Source organism: Rattus norvegicus, chromosome 12 (genome assembly GCF_021556685.1).
Source record: "Rattus norvegicus strain SHRSP/BbbUtx chromosome 12, alternate assembly SHRSP_T2T, whole genome shotgun sequence".
Lineage (NCBI taxonomy): Eukaryota > Metazoa > Chordata > Mammalia > Rodentia > Muridae > Rattus > Rattus norvegicus.
Genome location: NC_141545.1, coordinates 15,222,810 through 15,250,640, shown reverse-complemented (window position 1 = coordinate 15,250,640; position 27,831 = coordinate 15,222,810). Strand labels below are relative to the sequence as shown.

The 27,831-nt window shown below is 48.7% G+C and overlaps 1 protein-coding gene and 1 pseudogene across 8 annotated transcripts in view; both read left to right on the top strand.

Annotated features, from left to right (window-relative positions):
* Window positions 1-13,781, top strand: part of Wasf3 (WASP family member 3) — a 97,528-nt gene extending 83,747 nt beyond the window's left edge. For 2 of the 8 annotated variants that reach the window (XM_087579284.1, XM_087579283.1), the window contains 4 exons: window positions 5,763-5,929; window positions 6,710-6,976; window positions 8,142-8,220; window positions 13,483-13,781. In XM_087579284.1, the coding sequence (XP_087435410.1) occupies window positions 5,763-5,929; window positions 6,710-6,976; window positions 8,142-8,220; window positions 13,483-13,521 (552 nt within the window). In that variant the 3' untranslated portion in view covers window positions 13,522-13,781. 8 annotated transcript variants of the gene reach the window in all.
* A 4,067-nt stretch (window positions 13,782-17,848) lies between these two features.
* On the top strand, window positions 17,849-26,212 carry LOC120095929 (uncharacterized; annotated as a pseudogene).
* Window positions 26,213-27,831: the final 1,619 nt, after the last annotated feature.

The window sequence follows — 27,831 nt, the reverse complement described above, 5'->3', positions numbered from 1 at the left end:
GGGTACCCTCTAAAGCGCTGACTGACGAGGGTACCCTCTAAAGCTCTGACTGACGAGGGTACCCTCTAAAGCGCTGACTGACCAAGGCACCCTCTAAAGCTCTGACTGACGGAGGCTCCCTCTAAAGCTCTGACTGACCGAGGCTCCCTCTAAAGCTCTGACTGACGAGGGCACCCTCTGAAGCGCTGACTGACGAAGGCACCCTCTAAAGCTCTGACTGACGGAGGCTCCCTCTAAAGCTCTGACTGACGGAGGCTCCCTCTAAAGCTCTGACTGACAGGGCACCCTCTAAAGCTCTGACTGACGGAGGCATCCTCTAAAGCGCTGACTGACCAAGGCACCCTCTAAAGCACTGACTGACAAGGCACCCCCTAAAGCTCTGACTGACGGAGGCAACCTCTAAAGCTCTGACTGACAGAGGCACCCTCTAAAGCGCTGACTGACGAGGGCACCCTCTAAAGCTCTGACTGACAGGGCACCCTCTAAAGCTCTGACTGATGGAGGCACCCTCTAAAGCTCTGACTGACAGGGCACCCTCTGAAGCGCTGACTGACAGGGCACCCTCTGAGGACCTAGCATTGCTCAGCGCTCCTGTGAGCGTTTTCCCTGACTTCTAGACCATGCACTCAGGCATGCATACATATGTGCTGAAGCAATCCATATGTAAAATCATACCAGACATGATTTGTGTACACAGAAATTATTAAGGATGTGGGGTTTTTTTCCTTAATAGCACACAGTATCCTGAAATGCAAATGTTCCATTACCTACCCTTTGCCGTGTTGATGAATGGATGTTGACTGTAGACTGCACCTCTGAAGTACCAGAGTTGGTTTCCTACAGCAACAAAGGTGGTTCTTTAGAGCACATTTCTAGACGATGAATTGCTGTTACTGAGGGGAAAGCAAGGTAAGATTTGGACAGGCCCGTCACACGGCCTTGGCCCCTTGAAAGGCTGAAGACTCAGTTCACACGTCCAGAGGCCCCTGGCTTGGACCCATCTCATCTGCATCTCATCTTTTCCTGTCCTGAGTAGTCATCTTAGGTCCTGTGTGCATTGTATGTTCTTGTTCTTAAAGTGCCCCAGAGCCTCTAAACACCTCTGAACAGCCCAGTCCAGCCACCTCTTTCTCACTGCCTTCAACTGCAGGCGAGATGACATTAGGTATACATAGAGATATATGCACATATATGAAATGTATACACATACAATATGCATGTTGATATAAGCTAGATATAAGCTATATCATACTTGAAAATATAGATGTATTTGTATTTTACCATATTCTATAGAGACTTGTTTGTGCTGGCTGTCAGACTTCCCTTTTCAGGGAAAAAGCTCCATAGGGTAGAAACTGTGTGTGTGTGTGTGTGTGTGTGTGTGTGTGTGTGTGTGTGTGTGTGTGTATGTGTGTGTGTGTGTGTGTGTATGTGTGTGTGTGTGTGTATAGTATGTGCATGCATGTGTGTAGTGTGTACATGCATGTGTGTATGTAGTATGTGCATGTGTGTATGTGTGTGCACAAGCATGCATGCATGCATGTGTTGTGTGTGTTGGCCATTTGAATCATCAGTGCCTGAGTGCTGGGCATGGCCCCTGGGACATGCTTGTGCTTGAGGTGTGTGGCTTTGATCATTCAGCCAGCATTTACTGAGTTTATGCTTCATGTAAAGGTAAAAGAGTAGGGGAGAACCATAAGGGCGAGTAGGAAGAAAAAGCACACGACCTTTGTCTGGAAGATTGTAAGTTGCTTGTTCAAGAAAAGGGACAAATGTGTAAATGCCCAGAGAGGGCCTCCCCTTGGAAGAGTCTTTTGTTGGGCCAACGTGGGGATGGAATACGCCTTGGCTGACCGACAGGATGGTGTAAGGATAGCTTTGTGTCTACGCAGGTAAGTTTATGTGTTTGCATGTGTTGCACACATGCGCATGCACACACATATAGGGGCTCCAAAGTGTGTCAGTGAGGGAAATGACTTTGATGAATGGTGTTACCAGATACTTCACATGAGCAGTGTAAAACAGGCTATAGCCCCAGCAAGTGAGAGTCCCGTCCCAGAGGTGGAGGTAAGCAGGTCCGGGGGGAGCGGCCGTTTCTTTAGAGACCACTTTATTTCCGATGGACCTGCTAAGGCACGTGCTGTTTTAGAATTCCTACAGTTGAGTGTGACTAGGATGTGAAGAGCTCTAGAGCGTGCACCAGGCTTGTTCTCTGTGCATTGTAACTGCATCTAACCTGCTGTTTTCCTCCCCCTTCTGTCTTCATGTTTGCTTTCTTTTCCTGGACGTCAGGAGCAAAAGCGTGTAGATGGCACCACTCGTGAGGTGAAAAAGGTTAGAAAAGCCAGAAACAGGCGCCAGGAGTGGAATATGATGGCGTATGACAAAGAGCTTAGGCCCGACAACAGGTTGTCTCAGAGTGTGCACCACGGGGCATCCTCCGAGGGATCTCTGTCCCCAGACACTAGGTGTGTGCGTCATGGGTCCCTCTCCCCACGTTTGAGTCCTTGTATTTTGGGTTTCTGTGTGCCCTTCTGTGTCCTTAAAATTGATATCTGTGTTTGGCTTTTAAAATAACGATTTAAGGAATGCTATTTGAATGTGGTGACTTTGCATGCCCTTAAAGGTTTAAGTTTTCTCTTGGGTTAATCTGGAAGGTGGAGCTTTACTGTGGATTCTGAACTTGGGTGACTGTCAGTGACTCGGGTTTGCTTAATCACCACTTACTGCTTTAATGTAAAATGTTGAATTTCTTTTGTCAGCAGTGACCGAGGAAGAGCTTCATTTGAAGAAGGCACAGACAAGAGAGGGCTTGGTATCTCTTTCCAAACTGCTCTTATTTCAGGAGGACTTCTTGCTGCGGTTTCTTTAAAAAGCTGACGGCAGTTATGTAAAAGTGTTTCTTGCAGGTGCTGACACACAGGTCATGAGGTCGTGTAACACAGAGACCAACTGGCCTGTTTTAACTTCGGTTTAATTTCTTGTTTCTATTCTATCAGATCATGTTGCATTTGTGTGGACCTCCGGGCTTCTGCACATGCAAGTCAGAGTTCAAGCTGGGCGCCCAGCTCAGTTGGAAGAGTGGTTGCCTGGCCTCCGTGAAGCCCTGGGGTGAACCCTGGCTCTTCATAGACTAGGCGGGCGAGCACACCCAGAGGTGGAGGCAGGATGATCAGAAGCTCAGGGCCATCCTGGGCTACATATCTGGGATACATGAGATTCTTTAAAATACCAATAACAAGTACAAATGTACAAACTAACCAAAACACCAAGAATTTACCCAAGAAAATGTCAAGAGTAACGTGAAATCGGGTCTGTACCTCATATTTGATTTCTTTACCTTTTGGTTTTTTTTCTTATCACCTCGGAATCTAGAGCAGTCTCTACCCACCCAAAAGAATAGGTGGGTGTCTGCTAGGAGAGAAGTTAGGGGTTACAGGACTTCAGGTACGGCTTCCCACCCAGGACTACGAGCTCTGGAAAAGTGCGCCCCAGGTAGTCTGTCTGCACCTGTAACCTGAGGTATTCAGAGAACTCTGGGAGCTTTGGGCTCTTGCCTCAGGCTTAAACCTTAGCCTCCGGTTACTGGAGGGCACGGCCCGAATCCCCACTGCTGTCACACTGTTTCTTGTTTTGACAAGTCACTTGGTTGGGGTTTTAACTCTGTCACACAAATCCATGCATACATACATACACTCTGTATATGATCTGACTTAGACACGTGTAGATGGGAAAGGGATGGACTGTTTTCTTTACACCCTCAGTTGAATGCTTCTCCCTACCATCCGAGGTTGTTCCAGGCCGGGCATGGTGCTGACGGCCATTGGACCTGTTGGATCGCCTGCTCGTGTGCTCGTGTCGCCTAGGTGCAGTTTCGTTTCTCGTAGGTGGCTCCTTTGTCAGAGCGCTTGTGTCTCGTGCCTTTTGCCGCGACTCCCTATTGCAGACCTGACTTTAGCAAACCCCCTAGTTCATCCCTGGACTCAGAGGGAATCCCTTCAGTTAATTTGGAAAATTGGCATGTTTTATTAAAACTGCAGCCTTTTCTCTTTTTAAAATGTGTGTTTTTCTTTTAGTTATTGGTGTATATGTGGATGTGATGCTCTGTGTGTGAGTGCAGTGCCTGTGGAGGCTGGAATGGAGCGTCAGATCCCCTGGAGATGGAGTTAGATGGGCTTTAACCACTTACGTGGATGTGGGAATCAGACTAGGGTCCTCTGCAAGAGCACCAGTGCCCTTACCTGCTGAGCCTTCCCTCCAGCCTTAACCTTTTCTTACTACGAAATTAAAAATATTTACACCTGAATATTACAGAAAGAAATTAAAAATACCCATCCTGACATCCCTTTTTACTGTATATGTCTTTTGTCTCTGTGTCTGTGTGGAATTTCTATCTTTACAGAATTGAGATCACACAGAACTTTTCCCTTTACTTCTTTTTGTTGTTGTGGTTTGGAGATTTTTCTGACCCCGGGTCTCACTGAGTAACTCTGGGTTTCCTGGAGCTCTCTGTGTAGACCTTAAACACACAGATCCACAGGCCTCAACCTCCCAAGTACTGGCATCAAAGGCACACACCACCACACCTAGCTCTTTGACAGTTTAAAAATGTTTTATTTTTAGACACTATTTGGTAAAAGCATGATTTTTAGAGGTGTATTCTCCTTCTCACACATGAGCACTAAAGATACTGAGGAAAGTTTAACCTTAAGCTGTGTATAAGGCAGACCTATAAACAAAGTGTTCTAGTCAACCCAGATAAACGAGATGCCTCTTTAGTTCTGCCCACTCCTGACAGATCGCTAGGCCTGGCTTGTTTCTAACTCTGAGTTTCGGATGAGCAATTGACAGAGTGTTCTCTGTAATCAGAAGTCAGTACATCTCCACATCCAGCCGGCCCTGTTTTCTCCAATCCTGGGCCCTGCTTTCGTGCTGTGGCTCTGCCCCCCTGCTTCTCTCAAAATCCCTGGGATTGATGGGGTCCTCAAGCTAAGTGAGCAGCCTCCTTCCTGCTTCCCTTCCCTTAACCTACCGTCCTCTGCTGCAACAGATGGACCTGACCACAATCACCACATCTGTGGCGTGCCTTGTGGCAACTTCTGCCTGCCCACTCAGTCAGCCTCCTCCAAGTCCCCCCACAACTGCCTGCTGACACCCCCTGTTCCCTGGTCCTTTACTTGCCCAGCCCTTGCTGCTTCTCCTCTTGTCACCCTTCATCAGAGTCGTGTCTCCATCAACTGTGTGTCTGTCTCCGTGTGGTCACCTGCTTTGTCTTGGCTTCTTTTCTCCAAGCTGTGTTCCAAGGATGGCTTTCTCATTCGTACCACAGAATGTGCTGTGTCCTCCCGCGTCCCACTGGAGACACTCCATGCTGTGCTGGGTGTCCTGTAGAGAGTGACACATCAGTGATGTAGTCACCTAGGTAGGGTGTGTGTATCATCAGCGACCTCATACATTTAGATATCTTTCTATTTTTGAAATGTACTGAACCCAAATACAGGTCAGACATTTTCCACCACTAAAATATGGTAACTGTGCTGCCAGCTGTTGGAATAGTGACTGAGACATCCTCACACACAGTTGTGATCCAGACCACAGCTCACAGACAAGCCATTATTATGCTGCAGGTAGGGGACAGAGAGGAGGAGCAGACCCCCTGGTTGAGGAAATCTGCCCGTAGAAGTCCCAAAGGCAGGCATGAGTTTGTGTCTTCATCTCTGTTCTTGCTTGCCCCCAGTGTGTGCTTACCTGTTTCCCTTCAGAGAGAGAAACTCAAGCTGAATCCTAGCAGGAGCCAGCAAGTGTATGTGAGAAAAGTCAGAACAAGAAGAGAAGAGTGGGAGAGGAGGAAAATGGGCATTGAGTTCATGAGTGACGCCAAGAGGCTGGATCAGGCGGGGAGTGCCAAGGAAGACGCGAGGCCCAGAGGGTGCGACATCTGCTTTCTTGGATCCCCAGCCCCAGATCAAGCCCTGCTTCAGCATCGTGGGAGGACTTGCAGCCCCCTGAAGAGTGTTCTGTAAAACGCGTGCCTCTTACTAACGCGGCTTGCTGCTGCTACCTGACGACAGCTGTTCCCCCTCTCAGGCTCTGCCGGCTGCTGGTCATCACCTCCTTCCCAAACTGCTCACTAACGCTCGGTCTCCATTCCCTCTAGAGCTCTGCTGTGTCGCTGTGTCTGCGGCCTGGAAGCCGTCAGTGCTGATTTTCCTTCTTCGGGTTCAATTCATTTCTGCCATTTATAAAAACGCAGCTCACTGTGCATTCTGGACCCCTCTTTGTCTTCTTGCCTTTAACACGTATCCAGTTCACCTGCTGTTTCATGCTGCAAAATCATGTGTTGTGGGATTTTATTGCCTTTAAGTTCTCGGCCAGTCTGAGATGTTGTTTCTGAAGGAGTGGGGTTTGTCATACAGCATTGTCTTCATAAAGAGATACGCGAAGTGCTGTGGTCAGGCGTCCTTGCCGGCTCCCATACTGGTCCGACTTACCGGAGCCTCTGATCTGAATCCATGTAACACTGGGCTTTGCTACTAAAATAATTGTGTTGTTGCTCGGAAGCTTTCAGGGGGCTGGGCTTGGCTGAGCGCCAAAGAAATAAATGCCTGTCCTCATGTACTGACAAGTTGTCATCTGTAGATACGCAGCTGCCTCTTGGGGGACCTTTTAAAAACTTCAGTTTCTCTCACCCCCTTTCCTCCAAACTCAGGTCTCACACATCCGATGTCACCGATTATTCTTATCCTGCTACTCCCAACCACGCTTTGCAAGTACAGCCGGTGACACCTTCCTACACGGCTGGCGATGCACCACTGCATGCAGCCACAAACCAAGGCGCTGAGCACGAATACCGACCCTCGTCTGCCTCGGCGAGGCACATGGCCCTGAATAGACCTCAGCAGCCACCGCCACCACCTCCGCCCCAGGCCCCAGACGGGTCCCAGGCCTCTACGTCAGTGGCTCCAGCCGACTATGGGTAAATTGCTATTCCTTTCATGTTTGGTTTTGCTGGTAAATTGGTGTCTTGGAAGAATTTTACCACAGAATATAGTCAGGAATGATCGAGCACAGTGTCAGTGTCAGCAGAGGGTGTCAGACAGAGTCGGTGTGGGGTCCAGCCACTGAGTAGTCACATCTCAGGTGGACAGTGTGCTTGTGTCTGTCCCCTGCTCATAGACGGACTCTAAGCCAAGGCACCCATGACGAGTAAAATGCTTATTCAAGAACTTTTCCACACCCTTGAATTCCTCACAGAGTACTAGACCAGAACACATGTAATCGCATGTACACCTCGCCATCCACCCCATAATTCCATTCTCACCCTCTCAGCTCCTGGAACATTCTACCCTGAGCCTCTTGTTCTCTGGTCTGTGGACTGAATGCCTCCCCCGAGTCTAGACCCTTCCAGGTCATGTGTTAATTCATTTGAGATCCTCCCTTTTATTTGGTCAGCTCGTCTTTAGCTCTCTTAGATTTACTCTTTAAAATGTTCCCGAGTGTCTACACCCAGCAAAGTTGAATAGAGCAATATGTCTTTTCCACCCAAGGGAAACCCTTGCTTTCTGATTGTGCCTGCAGCCTGAAAGAGGAGACCATGTGGTCTGGGTGTCCCTTGTCCTTTGGTCTTGGCTAAGCTGGGATTCCTAGGATATGTTTTGAGGCTGCTACATCAGGCACACAGAGGGCCTGTGGCTTGGAAAACTATTAACCTGTCTCTTGGAGTGTTTGACACACCACTGGGAACCTTAGCCCTGGAGATCCTATTCGGACAGGGCCTGAGAAGGGAGTATTACCCAATGTCTGTGTCCCTGGCCTCAGAGCCCTTGTGTGACAAGGCTCTGCATGGCACAGCTCTGAAAGATTTGGAATGGAAAGGGTATGAGCCCTTTGCTGCTCTCTTGGACCCTAGCCGTCCAGAATTCACTGTGCATTTCAGACGGTCATTCTAGGTACATTTCAGTGGGCTTTTAATTGTCATGATGAAAAATGTATGACTTGGAGAGACTGACCCTCAGCGGTGACACTTGCTCCCCGCAGGGACTCCGGCCCAGCTGGCAGTACTGTGCTCCGTCTGAGTTCTGTCTCTCTATGCGGAGACATCCCTGGTTATGTGAGTGACTGGGTTTTGTTTAATTCCTTAGGATGCTTCCAGCACAGATAATTGAATACTACAATCCCTCAGGACCGCCACCGCCTCCCCCTCCACCCATGATTCCTTCAGCACAAACTGCCTTCGTCAGCCCTCTCCAGATCCCTGCTCAGCAGCCCTCGTTCCCTGCCTCAGCCGGCTCCACATACCCCACCCCCCCTCACCAGCCTTCCACTGGGCTCCTGGCCACAGCACCACCGCCCCCAGGGCCCCCGCCTCCTCCACCTGGTCCTCCTGGCCCCTCCTCCCTGTCTTCCTCCCCAATGCATGGTCCCCCTGTGGCTGAGGCAAAGCGCCCAGAGCCTGCACAGCCACCCATAAGTGATGCAAGAAGCGATCTCCTGGCTGCCATCCGGATGGGTAAGTACTCGCGCAGGTTCAGTCCGTGCTCTGGAAGACACTGATGTGTGGTCAGCCAGGTACACTGCCTTCAAAAGATGAGGTACATTCTGTCGTTGGTTACTTTCTTATTAAGTTGGAATTCTTCTACGGGCAGCATAGAAACATATTATCATCAAAAGTTAAACATTTGGGAAAGCTGTACTAGACAAGAAGCCAGAAGCTAGACATCATGGTAGATTGATTAATAGGACCTTTCTCCACTGTGGACCTCAAGAATGAAATGGAAGAGAGTGAGTGCCCAGCAGGAATCTTGTTTTCAACAAAGCTAACGTTACACTGGACTTGTTACAGTCACAGCGAGCTGTGCCAAGCCAGTGGCTTCTGGAATTTATTCAGTAGCTCACAGAGTGTTCCAGGCGCCTTACTGCCGAGCCCTAATACAGGAGAGGTGGCATGAGCATCTCATAGACCTTGACCCTGTGGAGTCAAGAGCCTCCCAGGAGGCCTGTGTGCTATACCATTCACCCTTAACCTGTCCAAATCCAGATGGCCCCAGGCAGCAGCAACAGGCTGCGGAATATTCCCAGAGCTCATCGCACCCTCAGGAACTCTACAGCCTCTCGGTCAGTTTGTCTGTCTTGGATGTGTAACTGACGGAGGTTGCTGGTCTGCAACCTTGGGAACTTTACATCCTTCCCAGAGCTATGGTGCCTTTGCCTCATACCTCATACCTCTACCTGAGCTCACTGAGTCTGGCCTGTGCATACACAGCCCATGCTATGCACGCATATATGTAGGTGCATACACGCTCGCACGCACACACACACACACACACACACACACACACACACCCTGCCTGCTGCTAAAGACCCTGGAATCCCCAAGTATCTTGAACATCATTGAAAAACTTGAGTTTCTTGAGACAAACGCTGTAAGCCAGAATACATTAGGGAGGTCAGCTCTCCTGTCTTAGGGTGAGAGAGTTAGACGTGGTTTTGGACACTCTCGGCCAGTCCGGTGAGTGTGTAATCAGAGACTACCTTGCTCCAAAAGCCCATGTCTGTTCTCTACAGGAGCAGAGCTTGTAAATCGAGAGCTCAAGGAACGGACCAGATTCAAGTTTGACAGAAATGAGGACAAATGAGGCAGGAGGTGTTGGGAGCCAGGAAAAATGTCCCTGCTAGATTGGCTTAGTGGCACTGTTTGAAAACGATTTCTAGGGAAAATAGAAGCAGTGTATATCTATGATAACTTGTGGTTCTGGTTTTGTTGTTTTCTTCAGGAAAGAACATGTTAGGTAGTTACGTATTTTAGTGGTTTGGGACCATTACATCTCGAGTAACTCCTGAACTTTCCAGAGAAAAGTGTGTGCATGTGTGTGAGCCTGTGTGAATGCATGTGTGCATGGGGGGGGTTTGTCTCCAACATTGTCAGGGCTATTAAGATGGGCGTATTTTCTTCTTGTTTTGTCCCTAGCCTGTACATCTGAAGTTCCATCAAAGGGCAGTGCTAAGCACGTCACGTTAAATCACCTGCTACTGTGTGACCAAGCAGTCGCACACACTGTTGTATTTTGTGTCCCTTTCCAGCCATAACCTGAGTTTACACGTTTCCTCTGCCCTCGGATGTTCAGGGTCTTGTCTTTATGAACTCAGTATAAACAGGGTGACCTGTTTGGTTTCCTTCCCTGGGAGCTAAGGGACTGATTCTCCTCCCTGCCTCCTGTTTGCAGGAATCCAACTGAAAAAGGTACAGGAGCAGCGTGAGCAGGAAGCCAAACGGGAGCCTGTAGGCAATGACGTGGCCACCATCTTGTCTAGGCGCATTGCTGTGGAGTACAGCGACTCGGACGACGACTCTGAGTTTGATGAGAACGACTGGTCCGACTGAGTCGCCAGGGCCAGGCGGCAGGCGGACAGCCAGGGCACCATATGCAAGTGTGCTAGGAGCTCCTGTGATCTCTGCACCCACACGTGGTATTATCCTGTAGCTTTAGTAGCTTTTGTATTAGCAGTGTGATATTGCTTCTGCACATCCTTCTGGATTTGTTGAGTATTTACTGTGTAATACTTAAGTGCCACTAAACACAGCACACCATGCTGCACACCAGGAAATTCACTGTAACTAGTGCACCATCCTGAAATAGCATCTCGCTTCCCTCTCGGCTGTGAGAGTCTCCTCTCCCGTCCATCCTGCTCTGGTGGACCTGCCACGTGTCTGTGCAGCTGCCCGGTGTCAGCTCTTTGCAAGATCAATGGCTGTGTGTCAGTGATGTCTTCCAACCAGTGCGCGATGCTTCCCTGTTTTTTTTTTTTTTTTTTTTTTTTCCTTTGCAAATCGAATTCCAGATAGACATGGTTGCGGAGGGGAAAGTTTAACAAGTCAGAATGAGATGCTTCTCTATTTGCACACTCCGTCTGGTGGCCTCCAAGGAACTGTGTGTGCTCGTTTGCACTCGCAGCAGAAGCACTCGTTTTTATGAGGGGACCCTGTGTCCATGGACTTTGCAGATGGAGCTTACTTCTGTGACTAGCCCTGGTAGCATGGGCACCCAGAGTCTGCAGAGCAGGGTGGCACAGCTGCCCCATCTGGTTCCCTCCTACCCCACCCAGTGGGAAAGAGACCTCCACAGTTTTTTTCCTGGGATCCCTACCCTTCTGGTCTCCGGGCAGTGAGCATCTCACTCCCCTTGCCCTGAGTCATAGAAGCTTGGGTTTAGCTGAGAGATGCCACCAGCTGTTCACGACCCATGGTGCTGTGGCTGGATTCACACTGTGTCAAACAGGGCCACACCCGTCCTGAAGCACAGATCTCCTCCCGTGTTGTTGGCACATTTTAAATTTTAAAAAGTACCTCACAAGATAAACTTGATTCACCCGGTTGCCCTGGCAGAGACCCCGACTTCCCCTCCGCTGCCCTGACCCTTTCACCGAATGGCAGTGCCTCAGTCCTGTGTCGGCTTCACAGCTCCGGAGAGACAGCTGCTGATTTAACTAAGTCATTGGTGCCCCAGGCGTGGGTCACAGGCAGGACTCACACAGGTGCCAGGACACTGCCTTCCCTTAGGTGCACATTCAAATGGCCTGCGGCTCTTAATATCCCTCACTTTTTATGAAAAGAAAAGTTTAGATCTGGGGTGACATTGTGTCAGTGGATAGGGAATGTCTGTGGGGTAACTAAAAGTGGGTTTTGCTCATGAGTTTGGGGATGTCACCCAGCCGCCCACTTCATCTGCCGTGTGTGGACTCCTGTCCACTTGGGCTGCTCTCCCGTAACACCTGCCAATAGCAGGTTTTACTCATGTCAGTCTGATACTGAAAACCCATCTGCAAGCCCCTGCCTACACCCTGCTTTAGCATGTGTCTGAGTGCTCTATGCTGCCCGATGGTCATCCTGGAGCCTGTACACACGTGGCCATTGTTGTGACTCGCTGTCACATTGGTAACTGTCGAGAAACTTTTCCGTTTCTCCCATTTCCATTTTCCAACACTGAGACCTACCACACCAACATCATCCTCACGACTTTGACATCCGGAGCCCTTTGTTACCCGTCCAGCAGCTTGTCTCTGTTGTTCTCCTGTCTCCCGTGTGCCCCGTGTGCCCCAGCACTCACGATGGGAGCACTTCTTTGTTTGGCCGGGTCCATGTGGTCCCAGGGTGGAGGGAAGACGTTAAGGCTACCAGCTATGGTCAGGATGTCTTCTCCTGATGTCACATCAGAGTGAAACTAGCGGCTCCTTACTCACAGATGTTCGTGAGCTTCTCCATGCTACTTGTCCTGTAGTTTTCCCAACAAGTTATAGTTTTATTTTATAGCTAGAGAGAGAACTTTTGCCCATTGCATTCTGTAACCTTCAAAAGGATGGGAAATGACTAAAATCCAATTCAGATTATTTTTAGAGATTTTCTTTGGCAAATTTGATTTAGTCTAAAATTTAAATCCAAGTCACTTCAATACTTTACAAAATGAGAACAAAGTAAAAAGTTTAGATTTTTGACTTCCATTTTCTAGGAAAAATACTTACTAAAACAAATGGAGAACAGAATTTAGTAGCATATTTGATTTCTATACATTTCATACTTAGACTTAAATCTACAGATTTTAAGGTTGTTTTATATTGTCCCCAGTTTTAGTGTTCCATATATATTTTAGCTGAGTATCCTATCCAGTATTTTCTTATGGTATAGACTCAGGCAAATGGATAGCTGGAGGGGTGAGTGGATGGATGGATGGATGGATGGATGGATGGATGGATGGATAGATGGGTGGGTGGATGGATGGATGGATGGATGGATGGATGGATGGATTGATAGATGGATAGATGGATGGGTAGATGGATGGATGGGTGGATGGATGGATAGATGGATGGATGGGTGGGTGAGTGGGTAGATAGCTATGTGTGTGGGGGGATTGATGGATGAGTAGGTGGGTAGGTAAGTAGGTAAATGGATGATAAGTCGAGTGGATGAGTTAAATGGGTAGGAGAGGGCAGGTGGATGGATTTATGGATGAGTGGATAGGTAGGTGGATTCATGACGGATGGGTGAGTGGATGAATAGTAGGTTGGTGGGTGGGTAGGCAGATGAGTGAATAGATATAGGTCAGTGGGTAGATTGGAGAGTAGATGGATGAATGGATTGTAGATAGATGGATCGATTGCAGATGGAGGGATGCATACATGCATGCATGCATGGGTAGGTGGATGGGTGGTGGGTAGAAAATGCCTGAGTCTGCACATCACTGCACTGGGAAGGCAAATGAGTGCACTGTTAGCACCAGACCACGAGCTTCAGTCCTTAGGTTTTATTTACTAAGACGTTATTAGAAGATGGATGTTTTCATCCCAGTACATTTCTAACACATCCAATCATTTATGAGCATAGGATGGTGAGGGCTGTGAAAGCTTTGTAATATTTTCAAGGGGCTGGGGATTTAGCTCAGTGGTAGAGCGCTTACCTAGGAAGCGCAAGGCCCTGGGTTCGGTCCCCAGCTCCGAAAAAAAAAAAAAACCAATAAACAAACAAAGTAATATTTTCAGCAGAAACGTGTGATACATTTAAATCCATTGAAGTCTGGAGGGAGTGTATCAGCCAGAGTAGCAGGTGGGTTTGTTTGTTTGTTTGTTTGTTTCTTTATGAAGGAGAGTATCTGTTATCTCGCAGTATTATCAATGCAGTTGTAAATCGAATCTAAAGTGGTATTAAAATCTGTCAAACAATTTTTAATCTGTTTGTATATCTTACTATAGATCACAAGTAACATCTAAATAAAATTACACCTGTAACCGTACAAGGCTCTAATTATTTCTAATGGTTGTGCCCGGAAGCATTTATGAACCCCAAAAGACCCACCAAGGAGCCTACTAGGATGTAGTCACATTAGGGTTTCTTTATTATAAACTTGAGTTTGGGCCTATTCACTGTCGACCCATAGAACAGTTTGGTGAAGCAGCCTGGAACCCTCATTGGGACAGGGTTTTATAGGGCATAGTGAACAAGTGAGGCGTGCCCAGCCTGGCATGTGTCTAATAGAATGACTGTTGTGAGCCGACAGCTGGATGGTCTGAAGCAAGACCATGAACAAATGATCTGACGGTGCATCTGAAACAGACTAGTCTTGATTGGCTGTTGCTAGGAAGTAGCTAGAGAGTAACTCTGGGGTGTGGCCCAAGGACAAGCCCTGGGGTCTTTCCTGTACTTGGGTGCAGCTTGGGTTCAGGTGCAGGTCAAGTTCTTGGGCTCTTTTTCTTTTAAAATGGAGTCTGGTCTCAAAATGGAGTAGATTTGGTCTCGTATAACAAGACTATGGGAAAGAAGCTGGGACACATATGGGATCTTGGAGCTTCCTCAGAAGACAGTAGAAGATCCCACCATGATCTGCATTAAAATTTTGTGTGACCATAGGTTGAGTGAATTATGTCAACACCATTGGGAAGCATTCCCCGTGCATGTGTGTGTGTGTGTCTGTGTGTGTGTGTGTGTGTGTCTGTGTGTGTGTGTGTCTGTGTCTCTGTGTGTGTGTGTGTGTGTGTGTGTGTGTGTGTAGATGCCTCTCTGGAAATGGGGATGACACCTCACTGGGTAGAGAGACCAGGACAGAGAGTGTTTCAGTGGCATTGGGCCTCCATAACAGTCATGAATAATCTGTGACGCTCAAGTATCTGAGATAGTTGTACTTCATCAATCTTCTCAGAAGGACATTCTCCCTATGTCCTCCGAGGGAAGCCAGGTTGTTCACTGGGACTTGGATACAAAGCACAAGACGTGGGTGGCGTTTCATGGTGGAGCAGAGGTCAAGCCTAGGCTGGGTAGGTAGTGAGGACATGAATGTGGGCTTCCTTGGATGGCTGCTTTTGAGTACTGGGTGTGCTCTGCAGCCTCTACTGTGACAGTCTCTACACAGGACGCTCTCTGAAGACCCCGGAGCACAGTGCTTGACACACCTCGACCTGCATCATGCATTGTGCCCAGGTTCCTGAAGAGCAAGCAGATTCTTGGAAAATGATGGAATGAGAGGACGGGCTTCCCACCATCGCTGTAAACAGAAAGCAAAAGTAAGCTGCCTTTGAGGACGTGGTGTACTGTGTCTTTGATTTCCTCTGGAGTTATACTGGTTCAGTATCTGTCTGTGTTCCCTACTGAGCTGAGGGAAGCAGGCATGGATTTCTCTTTATCGTAATGCCCACGAGTCGCTCACAGGATAAGGGGCTCTGCAGGATAGTGCCCGGCTGTGCGGTAGACAGTTGGAGAAGCCCTGAACTGTAAGTACTGGCCAAGGCGTCTGACTGCAATTCTCCTTTGAGCTCTCACTGGGGAAGCAGGATTTCAGTGAAACAGAAACTCCACCATCTTTCAGGGGAGAACTCAGAAGCCAGGCTATTGCTTCGGGACAGAACTGAGTTTCTAGTCAGGCTTTCTGCTCAGACCTGCTCACATGACCTTGCCACTCAGACTGCAGGGGAGGCTGGTGGTGGCTCAAGACCTTTGACACTGTTCTAGGGCTGCCTGCGGCGTCCAAGATGTGCTGCCACAATGAAGGCCTGCATCCAAGTACCTCCCAGAGATGTCTGACTTTGAAAGACAGTGGCCCTTTGGAGTCTTCCTAGAAGCTTACAGATCCGATCCAGGGCTAAATGTGTGCTTCTAGCCAATGGGTGAGCTCTCGAAGCTGTGGGTACGCCCACAGGCTGCATTCTGGGTCACAGGCATGAGTACAGACATCTGTCTGTCTGCCTTGATTTATAAAATTGTTTCTCAAGGAGTGATCATTCTGTTACAGCAATGCAGTCAGAACAAGCTTCCTGCTTACCTCCCGCAAAGGCTGAGGAAAAAAAAAAAAAAAAAACAAGGAGTTTGGGAAGAAAAGTCACAGGGCCTGGCCCCATCTGACTGGCCTGGCCAGAGAAGGCACCTCCCCACCACATACACATACCCACACACACACATAATTTGTCCACCAGACAACTGAAACACACAACTCTCACCTCAAAAAATTAAGAGTTTATTCTGGAGCCAAACATGCGTGTTCTTGGCCCCTGAATTGCACCCCACCCCAATGTGGTAACGCTGAAGTTTTCATACTATCTAAACAAGGAAAGTTAGAAATGAAGGGACTTGTCAAATGTATTGGTGTAAATATCATCTGGGGGCTGGAGAGAGGGCTCAGCAGTTAATAGCACTGGCTGTTCTACTGAAAGACCAGGGTTCAGTTCAGCACCCACATGGTGGCTCACAACCACCTGTAACTCCAATTCCAGGAAATTCAACATATCGATCGTTCTCACCTCTAAGGGCACTACATACATGTGGTGCATAAATATATATGTAGGGAAAAACACCCATATACATAAAATAAAAATAAAACTATTATTTTAGCTTTTATTGGTTCTTTGTGAGCCTCACATCATGCACCCCAGTCCCACTCATCTCCCTGAGCCCTTGTATCTGCCCTCCACCCTTGCAACATCCCCCCTAAAATTAAAAAAAAATAAACCCACAAACAAAATTGAATAAGACCAAACACAGAAAGCATCTCATTGCAGGAGTTGTAATGTGCCCCACAGTATTTCCCTCCATCTACACATCTTCACTCGCCAATGTTCCTTACAGTGAGTCATCGTCTGGCTGGAGGTCTCTGGTTTCTGTGACTCCATCAATACTGGATCCTCCCCAGGACTCCTGGTTGCCCTGTTGTTGCCCTGTGTCATGGAGATCCTGCAGTTTTGCATTGGCAGGACTGGCCCGTTCACACACCCCAACAGTTCACAGATGACAGAGGTTTGGAGGCCTGAATCTGGGCCAGGGTGGCAGCCAGCTGCTCGCCACCACGGTGAGCTCTTCAGCTCTGCTCTGGCTAGGCCACATAATGCTGCCCTCTCCTGGCCTGAAGGCGGCAGTCTCTGACAGTGCGAATTCATCCTCAGATCCCAGCCCAGGGCTTCTGCCACTGAACCACGAAGCAAAGTTAGCTACTGGCGGCTCTGTGAGCCCGGTGAAGCAATTAGGAACCTGACAGTTTCTGACTCAAAGGTGCAATTGACTCTGCCTGGACAACAGGTGTGAACCATATTTATTTTGGTAAAGGCAAAGGAGACAAGGAGACAGCTGTATGTCCCATGTCAACTGGACGGGACAGGAGGGTGAAAGGAAGGAGAGGTAGAACCATTCTGGGAGGTTTGGGCTAGTTTGAGGGTTTTTGAAAGAGTCTCTAATATTTCTGTATTGTGGGCCAGCCTTAAGCTTTATGGACGATCTCAGACTCCTTGATCCCCCTGCCTCAACCATCCCCGTTGTTAGGAGGTGGCGCTCGGGATGTAACTGAGAACTTCAACATGTTAGGCAAGCACTCTGGGCTGCATCCACAGGCCCTTGAGCTGGGTTCTGTCACTGGCATTCAAGGGTGTGGCAGATGTAATGGGTGACAGCCAGAGTGAAATACAATCTTCTGAAATGCAGCGTGTGACTCGGCTTTCAAGATACGGAGACCGGCTTTCCTTAAACCTTTGAAGTACGATATACTCGGGTTATCCTGAGAGAGTGCACAGCAGTCAGTCTGGTTCTCCATCTTTCTTTCTTTCTTTTTTTTTTTTTTTTTTTTTTTCGGAGCTGGGGACCGAACCCAGGGCCTTGCGCTTCTTAGGCAAGCGCTCTACCACTGAGCTAAATCCCCAACCCCTCATCTTTCTACATGGGGGAGTGAGCATGGTATCCGTGTATGAAATCATAAATAATCATCTTTCACGTACTAGACCCATAGCCCGTTGCACTAACGCATTCTAATAGTAAATCCTGTCAGGACTTCGGAAGCACAAACAAACGCCACTGTGCTCTCTGGAGAATTCTGTAGGGAGCTGCGACATGCCACTCCCCAAAGATGGTTTCCACCTTCCACCCCCACCCCCCGACGGTGAGCACTCCTTGTAGCAAACAAGTCCTTACTTGGCTATGCCTGCCTTGCCTGCTATCTTCCACATAGTGACAGCCTGTCTGCATGACCCGCATAGCACGTTGAGGTTGGTCAGCGTTAGGTATTTAAGCTGATGCAGGGCGTTCTCCGGGGAGAGAGAATAAGCTTATATCAAGGATCCTGAATAAACTGCCAGAAGATCTCTGGTAGCCGTGTCTTCCTTGCTGGTCGAGGTTGGCCGTGACAGAATTCTACACTCAAGAATTTGGAACTGGACAAAAGCATATACCGTGGACACACTGTGACCCACTACAGCTTCCACAACGAGAATTTGTTCTCTGTTGGGGGTGCGTTTTGCAAGGGTGGAAGGCAGGTATGAGGGGATGGGGAGATGAGTGGGCTTGGGGTGCATGATGTGAAATTCATGAAGAACCAATAAAAAAGTTTGCAAATAAAGAAAACAAATCCTTTATGTCTTCACTGATTTCTATGTCTCTGTGACTAGCGATGGGTCTAGAGAGGCTGTGTCTGGAGTTTATATGTTTTGCACAAGTTTATATGGCTCTGTGTAAGCTTAATACATGGTAAGAAGCCAGTGAGTGCAATTTTACAAATATGTAAAAGTCTGCGTTAGACCTGGACTCCTGAAAAAAAGAAAAAAAAAAAAAGGCCAGGGAAGTTTTCTGGACGATTCTGCTGTTCAGCTCCATCAATGCCATTCAGAGAGAAAACTGCCATTCGTGTTGTTGTCTCTATATCTACTCTCTTTGAGAAAACAAGCGTGCTTTTGGGTATATATGAAATAATCTTGACATTAAAAAAATTTGCCTGTTACCAGCACTAAATGTGTAAGGTGTCCCAGTTGGACCATGAGTCTCTAAGCCTAGCAGGGTGCACTCAAGCAGGACCTTTGAATAATTGCTCATTATCTTCCTTAGGTTTCTATACTGTGAAAAAAACACTCACTAACAACTTGGGGAGGAAAGGATTTATGTGACTTCCATTTCCCCATCACAGTCCATCACTGAGGGATGCCAGTGCAGGAACCTGGAGGCAGGAACCTGGAGGCAGGAACCTGGAGGCAGGAACCTAGAGGTAGGAACCTGGAGGCAGGAACCTGGAGGCAGGAACTTGGAGGCAGGAACCTGGAGGCAGGAACTTGGAGGCAGGAACTGAAGCAGAGGCTATGAAGGAGTGCTGCTTACTTGCTTGCTCCATGGGGCTTCTCAACTTGATTTCTTACGCAACCCAAAACCACCACGTGCCCTGTGTGGTGGTGTCACCTCCCATGGGCCCTCCCATGTCAATCATTAATGAAGAAAACGAAGCACAGACTTGCCTGAAAGCCACCCCGATGGAGATATTTCCTCAGCGGAGGTTCCCTCTTCCCCATGACTATCAAGTCTAACTTGCCAGATGCTGTGTCAAGTCGACAAGAAACTAACCAGCATAGCTGTGACTCGGTACTTGAGAAGCTGGGGCAGAGGAAGCTAAGGTTTTGAAGCCAGCACATGCTTCATGGCTTGATCTGTCTGCAAGCCAACAACAAAACGGAGATGACAGTGTCAGCCATTTCAACTATAGCTAAAAACAAGAGTATAGAGCAAAAATTCTTATATTTGGTTGCCTGGCAAGACCGTGAATGTGCTCATCCAGTAGATATAATGTTTTTGAACGCTATGTAAAGTTCACCCTTGTGTTATTTCAAATGCTGGTTTCCCTATCCCACTATCCAGGTTCACTCGGACATGGCTCTGTCATATTTACTCTTAGAGGATCTCATCTCAGGTTTGAGTAAACATTGCTCCTCATTCGTTCTCTGCTTTCCCAATAAAAGCCATGGAGCCAAAACAGTGTCTTAGAGAGGATAAGGTGGGATGTCAGATTCTTGGAGGAGTGGGGAAAGACACAGGAAGTGAAGGAGTGAAGCCTTGAGGAGAGGTCCAGGAAGCATCAGGAGAAGAGACCTGGAACAAGAAAGGATGAGAAATGCAAGTACTGTGGGGTATTGTTGGGAGGAAGCCTGACCAGCATGGAGTTTACAGTGGAGTAATATTTGCTCAATATTTGACGCAAGGCCATCTTAATCAATCTTAGTTCTCTGTGCGGTTATTGGGAACTACCTGAGGTGAAGAAACACAGCTGCCAGATTAATTTATTACTCAGATTTATATTAAAAAGAGTTCCTTTTACATTAACACAGGATCCCGCTCTATTCTATTTATGTTGTTAGTTTTGGACATTTTCACTCACGACTGAGCTGTGCAAAGGAAGACGGGGAAATATCACTGACCTGGAAAAAGCGAAGACACTCCAGAGAGACACGGTGCCCCTCCCATCAGGTACCGGAAACGGAAGCAGACACACCGGAAACAATTCGAATCCCTTGGGGGAATTTCCTGCAGGCAGAGGGCTGAGGCTGAAGCCTGGCGCTGGCAGGAGGGGACCTTGGCTCCCACAGAAGCCTCACAGAGTTTTGGTCTCTCTTCAGATTACCTCACAGGAGACCCTGGAGCAGAGGCCACGATGGCTCAGTGTGGGCCTGACCTCGCCTCACTCAGGATGCTTAGCTTTGCACACTGCTTGCTTTCTATTGCAAAGGAACCCTCATGTGAGGACCCTGCGTGTGGGGTGGGGTAACCTGGGACCCCCATTAGTTGTTCCTCTTCCCAGTGTGCTGACTTGGATTATTTCTTCTTTCTCTGCTACCTTTTGTTTGGTTGTTTTTGTTGTTGTTGTTTTGTTTTGTTTTGTTTTGACCTTGAGAGAGTCTGTTATGCAGCCTGACTCTCCCAAAACTTATTATATAGAACTCTCAGGCACCCACCTGCCTCTGCTTCCTGAGTGCTGGGGACAGGAGCAGAACTTTGACGAACCCGGGTGTCAGATTTGACTGGTGGCATCCCGGGACAGAGAAGCCTCGACAGTGTCCTGGGATGGTGGCCCAGGCTCATCTGGGAAAAGAGGAGGAGCCAGACTAGATGGAGTTGAGGACTCAGCCCCACCCTGTTTAAGTGAACGTGGCCTCTATGTGAGCACAGGTTGGGAAGGGGCTGTCATCCAGGGCCACCCAGAGTACAAAGGGGCTTGGATCTCCTTGAACCTGGGACAAGCCCCACATTCCTAGGTAAAGATAAAGCTGTCTGGAAATGAGCTTCTGAGGAAATTTCATTAATTACCCTCTACCGCCCTCTGCCCCAGAAAAGGAACTGTCAGCCCTGGTTGGCCCATGCTTCTGCAGAAGGTGGAGTGGGCGGGGCACTTTCACAGAGGCACTTGCTCTGCAGAGAATCAGAGAACTGGAAAGCCACGCCTTCTGATGTTATTCACACAGCCTACCAAGGGCATCCGAGATAGGAATGAAGCCCCTGACCCTAATCCTGTTCCGTTGAGCTCCCAGCAGCAGCCACCCAACTGCCATCCCTATCTGAAGTGACTGAGATGCCAGCACGGGTCAGGGAGGGCTTCCTTGTGCTTCCATGGAGAACCACTGCCCTCTAGTGGCCACATGGCACAGCATCATATCCTTGGTAAGAGACCCACAGGCACTCAACCCATTTTTGCCAATTAACCTATTGTTAAAGATATATATATTCCTCCTCACGTTTCTGCTGGGAGATTTTGTGCAATTTATCGGGAGCACAATTTAGCAAGCCTCAGTTAAAAATAAAAAAAATACGTGCTCCACACAAACTAGTCAGGTTCTATTAGTATAACCAGAATAGGCTGGACAAGAGCATTTCTTCTAGAATCTTCTGCTGCCTATGACCAGGTAGACTGTGGTTGCCTCCCCTTGAGGCTGTTGGGTTTTGTAACTGCTCTGCATGTAACATGCATGACTGGCTTCTAAGGTCAGGCTCTGACAGGCCTTCTGCTGGGCCTCCACCACCCTGCTATGGGGAAGCCAGAAAACAGCTGACCCAGCTGCCAGACAGCATAGCATCCCTCGGCAGGCCTGAGTTAGGAAGACTTCAGGCCCTTGAGACCTCATCTGGTGGGCAGCCCACCTGTATCCTGGGACACAGCTCCACCAGTCCCCAGTGAGCTGTCATGGAAACTGTACGACTGTCGCCAGAATAGGTGTGGCCATCCCTGAGGTTGCTAATGTCTGATGAAAAAAAGTTACTTAAGGGACAGAAATGAATGACACAACCAGGTTGTATCTAATAAGCCAGCTGGAAACTTCCCATTGGGTAGCACTGGATACCAATCGTGGTTTCTACAATGGGCTACTCTGACCAGCCAGAGAACAATAGATGATCCTGAGAGATGGCTCAGCTGTTAGGGAATTGGCTGCTCTCACAGAGGACCTGGGTTCAATTCCCTGCACCCACAAGACAGCTCACAACCATGCAGAACCTTGGTACGTGGGATGCAATATGCTCTCCTGGCTTCCATGGGCACTGCACACATTCTATCATAGAAACACATGCACTCATACATGTAAAATAATAAGATGTTTTTCAAAGAACCAAACCACTTTTAACTATGTAAAAGCTCATTGCACATGGAGATGGGAAACAGGAGACTACTGTCATATAAATACATACGTGCCCTGAGCAGAACCCCTCCCACACATCCTTCTATCCCCACGGAACACCATTCACCCTGTTTGACTCCCAAGAGAGTTTCATGCTGTGTATGCCAACATGATTTTTTTCATATTTCTATAAAATCTAAGAGCCACAAACTCTTTTTCCTTTCTTCTTTGTTTTTGCACAGAAGTATTAGGTTTCTTATTTTCCTTCAACAACATGAAATTGAACTATGAATGCATTCTGAACTCCTCATGGAAGAATTAAGATATGGAAACATTACCAAAGTCTTTAAGTTAGTGCACAGTTTTTCCTGAGGGTAGGGAATGTTGCTGTGAGCAGTGTGGGACAGCCTCAAAGCCAGAACCCAGTGAGCCATTGCCTGGGGAACACAGAAGAAGCACCCTGTTGCCTGTGGAAGCCCAAAGGGGACAAACACTAGAACGCATATGAAAGGAGAGCCACCCCTCCCTCTCCCCTAAGAGAAAGACATAGAGATGAACACATGCACTTGGCTAAAGTGTTACCACAACACTAACCTCAACCAAATAACCCTGACACCCACCTACTAGGGGCCTTTCTACACTGACATGCTCCTGGGCATTTGTAAAGGATGCTCTCTGTGTCCATGTGCATGCCCATGTGTGCAGCTATACCTGTGTTTATGTGTGCGTGTGTGCGTGCATGAGTGTGTGTGTGTGCACATGCCCATGTGTGTGACTATGCCTGTGTTTATATGTGTGCTTGCGTAAGTGCGTGTGTATGTGTGTGTGTGCTTGTGTGTGTGCACATGTTCATGTGTTTATGTGTGTGCACGTGTGTGCACATAAGCACAAGTGCCTATGTGTGCTTTCACTTCAGATAACACTGTTATGAGGTTTTCCCAGGTATAGGGCATCTGTGATCATATCACATGATGACATACTAGGAAACCCGTGCAGGAATGATCTTCAGGAATCAGGTCAGGACAGAGGGAAGACTCTAAGAGGAAATTGTTTTTTCCTGGGAAGCTTGTGGTATAGAAGGGATGGTTTGGAAACCTGTTCTGCGTTCTCGAGTGCATTGCGAGCTGAGCTGAGGGTCTAGCTACAGGCTGTCTTCCCAGGTCAGGGTAGTGGCATGAGTGTATGGATGCCACTGTGTCCTGTTGTACACATGAAAGGCAGAAGGACAGCAATTGGCAGTACTGGTAACCACTAGAGAAAGCCTATGAGGAGGGGCTCAGGTTGGAAGAGTCAGGCTGTGACCCCACTTGCTTAGCAATCTGAATGGAACTCACCACCTGGCTACCACGTAACCAGAAGCCGACAGTAGCCTTACATGACTTACTTGTCTGGAGGCTCTTGAGAAAGCAGGAAGTTCTCTTGTTTTCAGACTTCCAGTGGCTCTGGCCACAAAAAAAGCCAAGAGTGGTCACCTTGGCCACTTTTGGAGACGTTGGATACGCTCTTTGACACACTTCTGGCGTGTTTCTCACAGGGAACCTAAGGTAACACAGGCCAGCCTGTAGCAGGAAAGTTTCTGGTTGGTCCCCCTGATCCCCGAGGTCCCTGCCTGGGTGTGTGTTCCTGTGAGACACTAAGGAACATCCTTTATGCTCACTTTTCAATGGTTGGTAATGGATTGCTGATGTCTCTCAGAGAGTTTCTACATTTAAACCCTCCTGCCTTCCTTCATTCTTCCTCAGAATTCACAGGAACCAGCATCTCTGCATAAGCCCCCCAGGTTTAACTACAACAGCACAGAATACATTGAACAAATAAATGGTCCACTATATACCAACTGCCGTTCAGAACCACGACCACTTGTCCATCCCCAACTTTCCTGCCATCTCCCCAAAGTTTGCTACCACCGGGGAGGTGCTGGACCTGATGCTGACAATGGGAGTGGCTACATCCAACACTAGTTTTAGGGTTTTAGGAGGGCTCTGCTCTTCCCCAGGACTCTGTGCTCCCGTAGAACAAGTATGATTGTACCCCGGCAGTGCTGGTCATGGGTCTGAACCTGCAAAGTGACGTGGTCAAATGAGGGGTTGGGGGCCTCTAGTTTGTCTCTCACTGTCCCCAGGGACTGTCAAACACTCCCCCTTCTTGTGCCTTGGGCAGAGCTCTTTCCCCACTTGTAAAAAAGGCTCTAGGCCTTAAATGACCTATGGGATTAATGGAACCAGACAAGAAGCCCAGAACCAACCAAGAGTCCCGACAGGGAGCACCTAGGCTTCCACCCATTGCCTGGAGATCTCTGAAGATCTGTCAACAGAGGCTCATTCCTGGGCCTTCAGCATGAAAGTCAGAACAGGGCAGAGAGCACCAGGATCCCTGGTCCCTTCCCAGCTTCTTCTGATTCAAGTAGCTTCCTGTAGCTCTATTAGTAGGTTGGGGAAGCAAGGCCTTAGGGGTGACACCTCATGGAATGCCACAGGTGTGGATCCTTCCAGCATGACGCTGTGGGGGACCAGCAAAGAGGGGAGTGGGCTTCAGGTGAAGAGGGAGGTAAGATCCTTTCTGTAGAGTGGGGGAGGTGGGGTGAACCCATCTGTGTAGGCAGTGGGATACAGAGTAAGGTAAGAGCCCATCTGTACTGTGAGGGGGAGCATGTGTACAGTGCGGGGTGGGAGCCCATCTGTGGAGTGAGATGTGGTGAGAAGAAGAAGGCAAGGGACCATCTCTGCAGTGAGAGGGGTGGAGAGAGAGAGGTAAGGGCCCATTTTCCCAGTTTTGCAGTGGGAGGTGGGGGTGGGCGAGGGCTGAGGGCTGTGGGGATTCCCACTAGAGGGACGATGGTACCTGAGACTTCACCTGCAGGTGAAGGAGAACAGAGGTCTCCAGTGGGCTCCTGAGTTCTGAGGAGCAGAGGGAGGGATGTAAGCTGAAAGGCCCTGGGAAAATCTATCCCTACTACAGTCCAGCCCAGTTAGCCCTGTCTCTCTGCTGAGTGACAGGAAGTGTTTGGAGCCCTCTACACACAGTCCCTACACTCCTAAACACTATACCCATCAGCACACAGGCTGACAGCCATTGCCTTGTCTGACAGGACCCGCGGCTATGCTTGTGAAGCAAGGCCAGGCATCTGACTCCACTTCCCTGCAACCCCCTCTTCCCTACAGCGCCATGTTCTCCTTTCTGTCCTGGTGGCTTCAGAAATTCCCCCAGGATTTTTGTGAACCCCAAGACATGGTCGTCGTGAGGCAGCTGCTGGACTACATGAGGCTCAATGTGCCTTCTGAAGAAGTAGATACCCAAGCCAGGGAGCTGCTCTCAGTGCGGAGGAGCAGGAGGCCAAAAAGTCAAAGCTTGAGAAAGGCAAGGAGGCCTGGGGCCGGCTGCCTGGCAAGGGGGGAGGTGGGTTCGGTGGTAAATTCCACCAGGGAATTCTCCAGAGCTTTGCCCTGAAGCCAGGGCTGGACAGCAGTCAGGTAAGATGTCCTACTGTGAGGAGAGGACTGGGAATTCTCTGGTATGGAAAGGCCTTGTGTGACAGGCAATCCTGGGGAAGCTCACCCCATCCTGGAACTTCTAGGCTGCCTCCACTAAAGCCCATCTCCTTCTGCCCCTAGGTTGTACGACAACTCCAGAACCCCCAGTGTAGGATGCCTCAGGGATGTAAGAGACTCTGACTCTGATGCCAGCTTCTGTGGTTGAACCACAGGGAGACCTGCAGTCTGGAGAGAACTCCTGGACCCGGCAGTTCTGGAACCCTTTGTGCCAGAAGCTGGACCAGGGTAGCTTCCGACTTTGGATCAAGCTCTGCCCACATCAGCTGATACACAGCCACCTCTAGGTGTGGCTGCAGGTGTGACTGCAAGTGTGGCTGCAGGTGTGGCTGCAGATGGGCCTGCAGATGTTCCAGCTGCCAGGCACTTATTTCTATCTGCCATTGTGCAGCTAGGTGCACCAGAGTTTGTTTTCCCTCTGCCCAAGGTTGACATGTAATTAGGAGAATTGTCTGCAGAGTTCCACCCAGCCATGGTTCCCTGCCTAAGGTGTCCTTCTCTCTTTAGAGAAAATATCTCCTTTTATTTTGTTGGCTTCTTATTGTTGTTTTGATTGTTGGGTTTTTATTTATGTTTAGTTATTAATAAAATGAATTTTTTGCTCTTCTTAAATGATACAGTTCATTTCCCATGTGGTAAAATCTGTTCACGTCTACCTGTGGACGGCAGCTCTGAGCCAATCACAGGAAATGGGATCCTTGCAGGATATCGTGGGAGCGGGGAAAAGCAAGCAGCTGGCAGAAAATGAGCAAACACCAACAGCGTCGAAGAATATAAACTATGTGCTGTGACCTGGCTGTCGAGGGCTCAGTGGTGACCCTAACAGTTAGGGACACAGATTCTACATGAGCCATACTGGGGCTCAAGGACAGAGGTCTCTGCTCTCTGGGTTTCTCTGTCAAACTGGACAGCAGAACCATGCAGAGAAGGATAAGGTCAGCTTAATTGTAATGGAGGCCACCATTCTCGTCATCCCCTGAGCCCAGAGCTGTGCATTCACTCTGCACCATGTTTAACAGATGGTCATCCTAAGGAATTACTGGGATTTCTCATAATACTGGGGTGATCAACCAATGACAAGGCTGAGCCCATGGAAATTTCACACATTCCTCAGTGGGAAATGACTTGCATGCAGTCTTACTGTTCCCAATGTATAGGGAACCCTCCACGGGACAAAGCCAGGGTCACTACCAAAAGTGGCTCACTGCAGTCCTCCTCCTGGGCCTGTGAGGTGCCAGTTACCATTTAGAGGACACTGAGTTGAATCCATGCCCTTTCCAGGTTATAGGGCAGGTCCTGTGGACTCTGATGATGGAGCCCCCACACACATCACTGGCCACCTAGCCATTTGGCTTGGAAAAAGTTTATATACACCAGGCTAGTCCCTGTCTTATCAAGAAGCGAGGTGTATACTTCCTCTGGTCTCCGAGCTGTGGTGTCCAGTGGATCTGAGGACTGGAGACCCAGGGCTGCAGTCGCCAGGTTGAAAGACACACAGGTTGGGACCAGGCTTCCTGGGTGACCAATGTGTGTATAGAATCTCGAGGAGCATATTAGAGCTATTAAGCAAATCCAACATCACAAAGGAAACGCTCTTGCACATGAACTGAAATGAACTCACCGTGGAACTGCACAGCAGCCACGCCCAGGGTGGACGGCAGATGAGAGCATTGACTGGACACCACGTACGTCAGCAGGAGAATGACCAGGCGCGGCTGTTCACACGGGCACTGATTCTGTTACTGCCTTGTCTACTGCTCTCTGCAGTGTTTGACGTCCTCTCCGGAAATATTTAAATATGTGTCAACAGTGGGTAAGACATACAGCAGAAATTATGTCACGTAGGCTAAAAAAGACCAAAAACAAACAAGGAAGCAACACGGCAGGGTCACAGATTAAAGGACGA